The 13,161-nt window shown below is 46.6% G+C and overlaps 1 protein-coding gene across 1 annotated transcript in view; it reads right to left on the reverse strand.

The window, feature by feature from the left end:
• Positions 1-3,004: 3,004 nt before the first annotated feature.
• LOC310753793 (mediator of RNA polymerase II transcription subunit 27-like) overlaps positions 3,005-13,161 on the reverse strand; it is a 72,557-nt gene continuing 62,400 nt past the window's right edge. The window contains exons 3-4 of the mRNA XM_083595137.1: positions 12,948-13,025; positions 3,005-3,212 (exon numbers count right to left, since the gene is read on the reverse strand). Of these exons, the coding sequence (XP_083451263.1) occupies positions 3,078-3,212; positions 12,948-13,025 (213 nt within the window). The 3' untranslated portion in view covers positions 3,005-3,077. The remainder of the gene's footprint in view (positions 3,213-12,947; positions 13,026-13,161) is intronic.

The raw sequence follows: 13,161 nt of genomic DNA on the forward strand, positions 1-13,161 counted from the left end.
TAACAGAACCACCTTTGACATTGGAGCCTGGCAAAGACTCCAAGATCTCCTGCAGTTTTTTGCAGATGAAATCGCTCAGATTCAGAGAGAGGTGGACTCCACTATGGGATCAGGGCCAGGGTGAGAGAGTGCTAGAGTCCTGTCTAGTCAAGCTGCATCGAATCAATTCAAATCTGTTACCTCCTAGGATGTGGACAGGCTGCTTGGACGAGTGAAACCAACCACCTGTCTCCTTGATCCTGGCTAATAAAAGTGAGCTGGGAAGCCACTGACAGAGACCCACTGCTTCTTAACAAACATCTTTAGACCCGGCTTAGCTTCATGCCAACGCTGCCTTCTCTCTCCCTACCCCTTTCCCTTTTCTTTTTGGCTCAGAGTCCTGCTCCCTCCATTTTTATCATTCCCTTGGAGGAAATGGAGAAAGAAAGAAAGAGAAAAGCAAGGAGCCACACAGGCATCCGCCCCCCGCTGTCTGCAGCCGCTGGCAGGGAAGCGCCTCCTTCCCTGTCAACCAGCGGGGAAAGAAGCAAGCAGCAGTGTGCTGGTCCCGAGGGTTATCCGTGCGGCTAGGTCCAAGTCCAGTCCAAGGTCGAGGATGCAGTATGGAGGCAGTCCGTCAAAGCTGAAGCTGGGTCCAAGGCAGGGAGTCGGGTGAGGTCAGGAACTCTGGCAGAAGAGCAGGACAGGGTGCAGGCAGGAACAGGCTACCAACAAAGTTGCTCCCGCAACTTGGGACTGGGGCTGGCTGGCTTTTATCTGCCCTGAGGCATAGGGCGGCCCCGGTCCACAGGTGACTTGCCTCTCCTAGCCTGGAGGCGAGCACTCCTCCTGCAAGAACTTAGTTCCCTCCGCCTCTCTGCCCTGAGCCTCTGCAGCCCAGGAGAGGCTGGAGGGTTACCAGACCCAGAGGCAACCTCAGCTTCCCCTGACAGGGCTGAGAGTGGAGCACCTGCAGGCAATGGGTCCTCCATCACCTCAGGAGCCAGAGCAGACTCAGCTGGTGCCTGCACCTGAGGATCCGGCACAGGTGAGGACCCTTCAGGCTCAAGCCCCAGCCCCGGCTCAGCTGGTTCTGGAGGCAGGGAGTCCTGTGCAGGCTGGGATTCCTCAGGTTCAGCCTCCGAGTCCGAATCCCAGGCCATCACAAGCAGCCTTGGAGGCAGGCGGGACGTGGCGAGAGCAAACAGCTACACACGGGCGCTCCAAATGCATGTGCGCCCGCCCCTTGAAGCCGGCCATGAGGTCCCTCCTCGCTCCAGCCTCTGCCTGAGCCCAAACCGGAAGCACGTTCACGGTCCAAGACAACACATGCGTAGCTGGCCGGTCAGGTGTCCTCCCTGAGAAGAGGAGGAGGCAGAGCCACGGCCGGGCTCGAGCGTCAGTGTCCTGGAGTTTTGGGCTCGTGCTGACCTCTCCTCACCCTCACCCTCACCCTCCACCCCCACCCCGCCCCACTTCTCCTTTCCCACCAGGGCAACCGGCGGCAGCGGAAAGAATGTGGCAGCATTGTTCACCCAAAGCCACTGCTTTCTTTCGGGGCCGGGAGCGGGCACGTTGAACATTTTGTCTCCCCCCTCATGATGGCACCCAGGGCGGCTTGCCCCCACCCCACTCCACCCCTTTCTCCACCACTGCCTGGTACCTGATCCTTCTCCAGTCTGGTCTACTAATCCTATTTCAAACATGCATGGAACCACACAATCATGGCATTTTGACGCTAAATTACTAACCAGCCAATTAGCTGTGGAAGCCATCTCCACAACCATCTCAGAACATTTTGAACCTATTGCAGATATAGATTTACCAGAAAAAACGATGTGTGGTACTATGAAAGCAGCAGTATGGCAGAAAAGAATAAGATATGTAAACAACATGAACAAACAGCAACATCCTTACATATTGAATTGAAACAATTAGAACAGCACCATAAACCAATTGGTTCTATAAAAATTAGGAAGCAAATCAAAGTTACATGTCAGAAATCGGAAACTATAGAAATTCAACAAATAACAAAAAGCCTGCTGTATCTGAAACAAAAATAAATATGGGAAAAGGAATCAAAATTTAAATTATTTGCCAATAATTTAGGCCACTACAAAGGCCACTACACTGTCTCCCTGCACCTCCAAATGCTCCCTCTAAGATGAGTGTAATGATGGGAGGGACTGCCAACTCCTCCAGCCCCCAACACCCACCCCGTGTTTATTTTTACTCCCCCCCCCAGCCAAGTGCATAAAGCTGATTTTGTACAAATTAAGTTGTGAGTTGTCCATACAGATACAGTGGTGCCCCGCAAGACGAATGCCTCGCTAAACAAAAAACCCGCAAGACGAAAGGGTTTTCCGATTTTTTAGCGGCTTCGCAAGACGAATTTCCCTATGGGCTTGCTTCGCAAGACGAAAGCCCACAGGGAAATCTCCGGGGACAGCGGGGAAGCGCAGCGCGCCTTCTCCTCTGTTCCCGGACCTGTCCTGAAGGCTTGCGGTGGGAGGTCCGGGAACAGAGGAGAAGGCGCGCAGCGCTTCTCCTCTGTTCCCGGGGCTTGCGGTGGGAGGAGGGTTTTTCCTCCCCACCGCCAACATTCAGAACAGCATTCTGAATGTTGGTGGTGGGGAGGAAAGCCCTCCTCCCACCGCAAGCCTTCAGGACAGGTCCGGGAACAGAGGAGAAGGCGCGCAGCGCTTCTCCTCTGTTCTCGGACCTGTCCTGAAGACTTGCGGTGGGAGGAAGGTTTTCCTCCCCACCGCCAACATTCAGAAGGCTGTTCTGAAGGCTGGCGGTGGGGAGAAAAGTCCTTCTCCCCCCGCCAGCCTTCAGAAGAGGTCCGGGGACAGACTGTCCCCGGACCTGGTCTGAAGGCGGTCTCCATAGGAACGCATTAATTGATTTTCAATGCATTTCTATGGGAAACCGTGCTTCGCAAGACGAAAAACTCGCAAGAAGAAAAAACTTGCGGAACGAATTAATTTCGTCTTGCGAGGCACCACTGTATTTGGAGAAACAGTAAAGAGGTGTTTCTTGGGACCCAACTTCTGAGTCTGTTTCCTCCACAGACTTCCGTCAGCCTCCAGGTTGTACTACTGCCTACAGGTGTCATGGAACTCCTCCAGTGTCCGAAAGTCCCGCCATGTGGGTGATAGACCATCTTGCAGATACCTTCCGCAGCGCTGGCATGGAGCCTGGAACAGCTTCATGTAACTTCTTAACCAGGTCTTTAAAAGTCGGAAAGAAAAAGAAAGAAGGGAGGAAACTTAATATGGACACTCCCAAGGTCATCACTTATGTCAAGACCAATGATGCAGAGGATGGGAAATGTATCTTGGCTTGAGTCCCGAGAGAGGCAGACTTTAGAAGGAAGTATACAAAAAACCCACAAGGTCACAGTATAGCTGATAGTATACTTTATTGGAATGCCTGTCCTCTCTCAATAAGCAACAACATAAACAGAAATTCCTGCAGTGACAAGCAGGTATTTGTAACTGAAGGGTCACCATGGACAGCCAGGACTTCCTTGCAGCTAGACCAAAATCAAATTCAGCTCATAAAAAGTGACCTTTTCATTATGAGATGCTGGAGTCTGCCTCTTGCATCCAAACGATATCTATCCAAGAGCCACATGCTTCAGAAATGTGAAATCATACAGAAACATTTCTAAAACCAGTTTCACAGCTATCCTTTCAAACACGTGCCTTAAGTCTCAGCAAGAATATATGCAGATATCTTTTGTTCATGGCCAACATGGATTTAAATCTTGATCGGAAAGGAGGGCCATGACTAGGCAGGAAGAGTTGCCAATTTTAGGGCAGGTCTGTTTGGCAGCGCTGCCTTTGTTGGGGAAATATATAATCTGATATTTACCATCTCTGTTGTCTTTGGCACCTAATGAAAACCATCCTCTTTCAACAACCATTTTTTTAAATAGAGGTATTTCCCAGTCTGTTTCTGTATTGGGGATGTTTTTAGATGATTAAACTGTTAATCACTCATGTATCTGCCACCCTGGGCTCCTTAAGGAGGAAAAGCAGGATATAATAAATAAATAAATATGATCAGGTCCATTTTGGCTGCAGTGATAAAAAACATACCAGTTTCTGCGACTCCTGGGCACAGAAGGGAACAAAAACACACGAAGCTGCCTAATGCTGAATCACATTATTGGTCTGTATGTTTTGCTATTGTCATAGGGAACCTGCAGCCCTCCGGGGGTTAGAAGATTGGGAAAGGTTGTGGAAGAAAGGGGTTAAGTTTACTGCATGTACTGCATTAAAAGAAAACATTATGAAAATGATGTATAGATGGTACTTAACCCTGGTAAAATTAGCAAAGATTTACCACACAAATGATAATTTATGTTGGAAGTGCAAAGAAAAAGAAGGCACCATGTGGTGGACATGTCCCAAGGTGAAGGACTTCTGGGAAAAGATTTATAATGAATTGAAAAAAATGTTGAAAAATACATTTGTTAAGAAACCAGAAGCCTTTCTACTTGGAATAATAGGATTGGAATTGCCCAAAGAAGATGTTAGGTTGTTTTTGTATGCCACTACAACGGCAAGACTGCTATTAGCCAAAAACTGGAAATCGCAAGAAATACCAACAGTAGAAGAATGGCAGATGAAGATGTTGGACTTTTGGGAGCTGGCCGACCTGACTGGAAGAATCCGCGACCAGAAAGAAGAGGAGACACAAGAGGATTGGAAGAAATTTAAAGATTACTTAGCCAAATATTGTAACATAAAATAATTAGAAGTCACTTAAAAGTATCAAACAGGTTTAGGATTAGAATAAGAATGAATTGTAAAGCATTATGGATTTAGATCAATAAGAAAAGAGAAGAAGATAGTAAATTGAAGGAGTTAATTTTATTAGAAATATGATTTTGGAGAACTGTTACATGGTGATATAATGGAATTCAGTTAGGGGGGATTTGAGGAAGTCAGTTAACAATGAAAGTTAAATGGTGTTTTAGAAGTAATAAGTGTTTATATTTTTGTTTCTTTTTTTTAGTATTGTAATGTGTTTTCTTTTGTGTGTTTTATATGTTATGTCTGTTATAAATGTGGAAAATTAATTTAAAAAATTGGAAAAGAGAAACACATTATTGGTCTGTATGTTTTGCTATTGTCATAGGGAACCTGCAGCCCTCCAGATGTTGTTTGACTACAACTCCCATCATCTCTGAGCATTAGTGATACTGGCCAGGGCTGATGGGAATTGGAGTCCAACAGCACCAGGGTAGGAAGATTGGCCGACAAAAACTGGCAGCTGCCCCCCCCCCCCCATGTTTCAGGCAGGAGTATTTTCTGCACTTTCAGTATACAAAGCATCTGGTTCATAACCTTATCTCTACAGAGATACTTTTTTACTATATTGACCCCAAATGCCTACTTGCAGGTGCGCAGACTGAATTTTAGTTGCATCTACTTATGGAAAGTAGTGGGACTGCAGAGTATATAGGGAAAGGCCCATAGCTTGTTATTGATCATCTGCTTTGCATGGAGAAGGTCCCAGATTCAATGCTCAATGGCATCTCCAGGTAAGGCTTGGAAAGACCCCTGCCTGTGTATGGGTTTCTTGAAGACATATTATATTGGCTCCTTGTTCTCTGGCTAGCCTGGATAACCTATATCGTTTACGGTTGGATGTAAGACCATTGACATTCGGTGAAATAATTTTGATTGAATTAACCATATTCTTTGTTGCTTTGAATTTTGTGTACGTTAAGCTGAGGATTTCTCCCCCCCCCTTACAATTCTTTACCCCCCTCCCCCCCCATGGAAGAGAAAATATATCGAGGAAGAATTTTCATCCCCTCTCTCCACATTCCGAAAAAGCACGCATCCCCTCCCTCCCCTTAACCAAAACATTTCAATAAAACAGTTTGTTTGATGGTCTCTTTACTCCTTTAAGACGTAACATCATGCGAGTGTGTTCTTGGTCTTTTCTCTGGTCGTCTTGAAGCTTCACCTGAGTGTCCTTCTCCTGCATCCACCTCTTCCGCCTCCTCCTCCTCAATTACCTGTAGTAGTAACTCATCAAGTTCGATTCCCAGCTGCGTCAATAAAATCCCAGCCTCTGTTGGGTTCTCGGCTATAAACCTTTTACCGTCTTTAAAAATCAGTATAGAGGCAGGGTATAGCCAGGTAAACCTTATGTCGTTATTATGCAGTTTTTGTGCATAAGGTTTCATTTGGCTTTTTTGCCTTAGAGTAGCCTGGCATATGGGACGTGGGTGGCGCTGTGGGTTAAACCACAGAGCCTAGGACCTGCCAATCGAAAGGTCGGCAGTTCGAATCCCCGCGGCGGGGTGAGCTCCCGTCGTTCGGTCTCAGCTCCTGCCTACCTAGCAGTTCAAAAGCACCCCTAAGTGCAAGTAGATAAATAGGGACCGCTTTCTAGCGGGAAGGTAAACGGCGTTTCCGTGTGCTGCGCTGGTGCTGGCTCGCCAGATGCAGCTTAGTCACGCTGGCCACATGGCCCGGAAGTGTCTTCGGACAGCGCTGGCTCCCGGCCTCTTGAGCGAGATGAGCGTGCAACCCTAGAGTTAGACACGACTGGCCCTGATGGGCAGGGGTACCTTTACCTTTACCTTTACCTTTACCTTTACCTTTACCTTTACCTTTACCTTTACCTTTACCTTTACCTTTACCTAGCCTGGCATATGTCTCGACTCACCCACACTCTTTTCCCTTGGAAACTCAGTTCTTTAATTTTCTTTAAAGTCTGGTATACCTGCTGTTGCAGCTTCTCTCTAGAAAATTTAACTATTACATTCCTGGGGGATTTTCTCCCCTTGGGCCCTCGGCAGCGATGGGCTCGTTCCACATCTTCTGCCTTCAAACTAACTCCTTGAGTACATAGCCAGGTTCTCAGAGTTTCTTCCAACTCTTTAGCCTGTATTTCTTCCGGAATTCCTCCCAAAATCATATTAGCTCTTCTCTGGCGGTCCGACAATTCTGCCACCTGTTTAGATAGAGTAGTTACCTTTTTTTCATTTTTTCTGGGCTAGCTCTTTAGCTTGAATTGCTAATTGCTTCACCCCCTTAATTTGGTGAAATGCAAACAGGGGACACAGAAAGGGCTGAACTCCTCAATGCCTTCTTTGCCTCAGTCTTCTCCGATAAAGAAAACAATGCCCGACCTGAAGAATTTGGAGCAAATGATTCAGCAGAGGAAACACAGCCCAGAATAACTAAGGAGATAGTACAAGAATACTTGGCTAGTCTAGATGTATTCAAGTCTCCAGGGCCAGATGAACTGCATCCAAGAGTATTAAAAGAACTGGCAGATGTGATTTCAGAACCACTGGCGGTCATCTTTGAGAATTCCTGGAGAACAGGCGAAGTCCCGGCAGACTGGAGGAGGGCAAATGTTGTCCCTATTTTCAAAAAGGGGAAAAGAGAGGACCCAAATAATTACCGCCCAGTCAGTCTGACATCAATACCAGGGAAGATTCTGGAGCAGATCATTAAGCAAACAGTCTGTGAGCACCTAGAAAGGAATGCTGTGATCACCAATAGTCAGCATGGATTTCTGAAAAATAAGTCATGTCAGACGAACCTGATCTCGTTTTTTGACAGAATTACAAGCCTGGTAGATGAAGGGAACGCAGTGGATGTAGCCTACCTTGATTTCAGCAAGGCATTTGACAAGGTGCCCCATGATATTCTTGTAAAGAAGCTGGTAAAATGCGGTCTTGACTATGCTACCACTCAGTGGATTTGTAACTGGCTGACTGACCGAACCCAAAGGGTGCTCATCAATGGTTCCTCTTCATCCTGGAGAAGAGTGACTAGTGGGGTGCCACAGGGTTCTGTCTTGGGCCCGGTCTTATTCAACATCTTTATCAACGACTTGGATGATGGACTCAAGGGCATCCTGATCAAATTTGCATTTGACACCAAACTGGGAGGGGTGGCTAACACCCCAGAGGACAGGATCACACTTCAAAACGACCTTGACAGATTAGAGAACTGGGCCAAAACAAACAAGATGAATTTTAACAGGGAGAAATGTAAAGTATTGCACTTGGGCAAAAAAAATGAGAGGCACAAATACAAGATGGGTGGCACCTGGCTTGAGAGCAGCACATGTGAAAAGGATCTAGGAGTCTTGGTTGACCACAAACTTGACATGAGCCAACAGTGTGACGCGGCAGCTAAAAAAGCCAATGCAATTCTGGGCTGCATCAATAGGAGTATAGCATCTAGATCAAGGGAAGTAATAGTGCCACTGTATTCTGCTCTGGTCAGACCTCACCTGGAGTACTGTGTCCAGTTCTGGGCACCACAGTTCAAGAAGGACACTGACAAACTGGAACGTGTCCAGAGGAGGGCAACCAAAATGGTCAAAGGCCTGGAAACGATGCCTTATGAGGAACGGCTAAGGGAGCTGGGCATGTTTAGCCTGGAGAAGAGGAGGTTAAGGGGTGATATGATAGCCATGTTCAAATATATAAAAGGATGTCACATAGAGGAGGGAGAAAGGTTGTTTTCTGCTGCTCCAGAGAAGCGGACACGGAGCAATGGATCCAAACTACAAGAAAGAAGATTCCACCTAAACATTAGGAAGAACTTCCTGACAGTAAGAGCTGTTCGACAGTGGAATTTGCTGCCAAGGAGTGTGGTGGAGTCTCCTTCTTTGGAGGTCTTTAAGCAGAGGCTTGACAACCATATGTCAGGAGTGCTCTGATGGTGTTTCCTGCTTGGCAGGGGGTTGGACTCGATGGCCCTTGTGGTCTCTTCCAACTCTATGATTCTATGATTCTATGACTCCTATCTGTAAGACATCCTCCTTCACCGACTTGATATCTTCTCTAATGTTGTTTTGGGAAGCAAGCATTAAGTCCTGAAAAGTTGCTAGCTGAACTGATAAATCTTTCAACATTTTTGCCATCCTTAGGTTGTTAAATAGAGTCATAAATAAGAGGGAACTGCTGGGCGTCTCCGTTAGGCTTGAAGTTAATTTAGCGACCAAGTTTGCAGGCTTGAATTCGGCAACCCCAGTTTCTCTACAACTTCACACTCTCTCTTTAGTCTTTATTTTCTTTTTTCAGTTTATCTTACATTCCTTTAGGCCATAAATTGTTTAGCTTGGCAGGGGAGTTCCAGGGCAGATGACAGGCTCGAGCTAGAGCATGCACACTCTCTCCGCAAGCTGTCTTAATAAGACAACACGTATGGCATGTTATAGGTGACCCCATGCCACAGGTACCGAACAGAGGGTGGGTCGCGAAGCTGATAAACAAGCGAGAGCTGCGATCACCTTGTCTGTGTTGGACAACCAGCTTATCCATATTCAAGGATTGAATACAGCACAGGAGGTGTGGCTTGCTTTACGAGAAGCACATCTTCATGTCGCAGCAAGATCCACCCTGTTGCACTTCCAGAGGCTTTCCAATTTGAAGCTGAAAGTGGGGGGAGACTTGCAGAAACACCTCACCCAGATGAAGTTTCTGCATGGCCAGCTGGTGCAGAGGGAGTTTGAACTTCCGGAGTCGCTCTTTTGTTTTATGATTATCAACAGCATGGATGCATCGTATGCAGTTGTGGCATCACAGCTTGGAGCTCTGCCAGCTGCTGATTTGACTGTTCAGAGAGTCTGCTCAACGCTCTTGAATGAGTCTGACTGCCAGATGGCGCTTGCAGCTGATGAGGGGGAGGCCAAAGCCACAAAAGCACCCCTCTCAGCAGTGGAAGGTACAGGGGAGGCTGTTGCTTTGAAAGCCCTACGGTGGTGGAAGTGTGGAAAAGAGGGCCACCTGCAGAAGAACTGCAGGAACGGCAAGAAGCCCAAGAGCTCCGGGGCAGGAGAGGCCAGTGGCAAGAATCGTGCCAAGTCTAGCTCTACCCAGGCACTTGCTTTAATCACACCAAGCACCTCCCCAACTACCCAGAATGCCTTTGTCATAGATACTGAGGTGACAGTCCATCTAACTGGACAGAAAGGTTTGTTATCTTTAAGGAGCAACATGACACCATCAAGCAAGCAGATGGTCTTTGTCTGAGAAGTGAAGGGATTGGGAAAATATTCCTTCAGGGCATCCAGACCACAGTGGACAATGACTTATAATTTGCTCAGTGTGTCTCAGCTAACGGTGCAAGATTATTGTGTTTCTTTTGACAGGCAGAAATGTGTCATTGCCAAGAATGGACATGATCTTCTGTATGCTTACAATGAAGACGGCTTGTATTTACTTTCATTTGATAATGATTAATGTAATGATAATGTGACACAAGAGGTAAGAGTCAATGCGGCTCTGAAAGGCAAAACGGCTTTTCAGCAGGTGGGTCCTCTATCACCTTCTAGAGGCAATGCCAAGTATTACCTGATTTTGGTTGATTCTCATTCTAAATATGCATGGGTCTATATGCTAGAGAAGAGAAATCAAGTGTTGACAACGTTCAATGAATTTTGTGCATGGGTAAAATCTGTCCATGATGTGCAAATTGATTGTCTTTTCACAGGTCAGAAACAGGATTTTGTTTCACAGGAATTTGGAAGTTTCCTGGCTGCACAAGGGATGAAGCACAAAGTTGCTACCCAGGAGTCTTCATGGAACACCAATTTATGTGTAAGGGTAAACATGGAGTTACAAAAAGCCATGAGAGCGTTACTGCTTAGTGCAGGCTTGCCAAATGAGTTTTGGGTTGAATCTCTGAATTGTTATGTGTATTCTTATAACAGGAGATACTCCAAAGCTGTCAAATGCACACCCTATGAGAAACTGTTCCAGAAAGAGCCTTTTGTCAAACACCTTAGGGTTTTTGGGTCTGACATGTGGGTGGAGACACCACAGAGTGGGAAGCTCAGCAAAAGTGGTGCACATGGTATATTTCTGGGGTACAAAAAAGGCTAGTACAGAGTACTGATGTCTAACACCAACACAGTTCTACTTGATAGAGATGTGGAGTACACTGCAAAACGGGGGGGGGGGGGGGATGTTGTTGGGATGTTCCATTCCACCGTAAGGAACAGATGTGGGACTGTTGCGTGTCACATATCTGTAACACATACCAGCATTGCATGCTGGGAACTTTCTGTTTTGCTTTGGACACGAAGGAGATCAGACATGTTTCCTTTTGTCCTGATCTACACTGAATAAACCTGCTTGTAAATATGCTCACACAGCCTCTTGTGTCACTTCTGTTTGCACAGCATTTTCTCTGCTGAATTGCGTGCTCAGTCTTCAAAAGCCTTGGCCGCAGATTTATGCTGCACCAAGGACCGGAGTTCGCCCAGCACACCAGCCAGTGGGCTGGAGCCAGCTGGGGGCCTGCCAATGGCCCTCGTTTCCTTGGGTGCATGCCAACAAATGTAACTATTTTCCAAAGTTATCCTGTCAATGATGGCTCAGGTGAGGGATCTGACACTGACAGTGGGGGCACAGGTAGCGATTCAACTGATACAGCAGACTATAAGAGTGCAGTCACGATGATTAGACCATCTGAACAGTCTGATCATGAACTGGAGGAACCACTGTTCACAATAGGTCACCATTCTCCACAGGAGAAGCGCAGTAAGGAAGACATGAGCTTAATGTGCAGGTCAGAGAGAGCACCAAAGGGTAGAAGACCCATCAAATATGCTCATGAGTTTGCTAACACAGCTGTTGCAAATATAGCTGTGGGTAGTAGCACGAAACAGGTTTCAGAACCTGAGGTCTTGCAAGGGGTACAAGGTTTGTCTTCAAAGGACGCGAAACCACGCTCAAAGGCTGCAAGGGCCAACACTTTTCTCAGACAGGAAAAGAGCTAAGGCTCTAGTCCCATGGAAGGAAGGTAACCAGAAGTGCAAAATGGTCAGGCACAAGGCCAGTCCAGTTGCATGAAGTTCCAAAGGTAGAACGGGTACTACAGGGGTATACTATGTGTTTGACAACTGTAAGTTTACTTCACTTACTGCTGCCTTAGCTTATGCGGCATCGGTTACCTGAAATGGGGGAGGATGTTAGGATTTCATGCTCCCCGATGTTGATTTTGTGATTGGTATATTTCACACGCCTGTCTGAGAGGAGTGTGAGAAAGGATGTCTGTCTTATCTCTCTTCCGGTGTGAGTCTGTGAAACTTTACTTTCACTTTTACGCTGTTCTGTTTGTTCTTTGAGCTGGCAAGGACAGATGCCATAATGCTGTTGTCTGTAAATATTCTGTAAATAAATAGTAGTTTAGAACTACGATGCCTCTTTCCTTTTGCTGTGTTAAGCCAGAAGGCTAGTGTGCATAAACCAAACTGGTTTATGTCGCTGGTGTGCCCTGGAGAAGAAGAGGATGCCTTTTCCAGAGCTATGCTCACCGGAGGACGCTCGGAGATCGGGGGGGGGGGGGGCTGCAGATAGCCCGGAGCACTCTCCCAACAGGGAGTTCCACAGACTTGGGCTCACAATACTGAATGCCTGGCTCCTGGTGTATATGAAAGGTGCATTCGAGGCATGAGGGACCACTAACAGTGGCTCCTCCAAATACCTCAGTGATTACATGGGATATAAAGGTTCAGGTGGTATCTGAGGTATCATGGACCCAAGTTGTTAAGGGTCTTGTAAATTAATACAATGAGATAATAGCTGTTGTAAAACATAGGATCCAGGGTAGGATTCTTCAGCAGACACACTAGCCCTTTTTGAAGGGCAAAAGGCATCATTCTGTAATTGCTCTAGCCAGGATTAGCTTGTGCTCCTTGCTTTCTCTCCCCATTATATTGTTGAACAGCTCCACCGATACACTTTCAGACATGCTCTGGTAAACACCAATGGGTGTAGTTTCCAATATGCTCCCTGTCCAGACTTCCAACATCTTCCCACAGCATCCTGGGGTGGGGATGAACAACAGACAACACTGCTTCCCTTTCGTGATACAGACTCTTGTCTTGACCAAAACAGCCTTTCAAGACATTCATAAAAACCCAACATGCAAAGTTATGCCAGTTGAGAGAGTTTGTATCAAACTTACCATAAATGACCTGACCACCACATCTGGCATTTGAGGCAACTGGTAATGCAGTAAGGCAGTAGTAGCATGATCAGTTACCTGGAGGTGACAAGAAAGGGGAGAGGGAGGGAGAGAGGAAGACTTGTCAGTGATGTTTTGACAACATACAACTCCTTCCATGTATATTCCACTTGGCCCTTCTTTTGACTTGTCTAACAGAAGCGGTCACAATGAA

This window comes from Podarcis filfolensis (genome assembly GCF_964270895.1).
Source record: "Podarcis filfolensis genome assembly, chromosome: W".
NCBI classification, from domain to species: Eukaryota; Metazoa; Chordata; class Lepidosauria; order Squamata; family Lacertidae; genus Podarcis; species Podarcis filfolensis.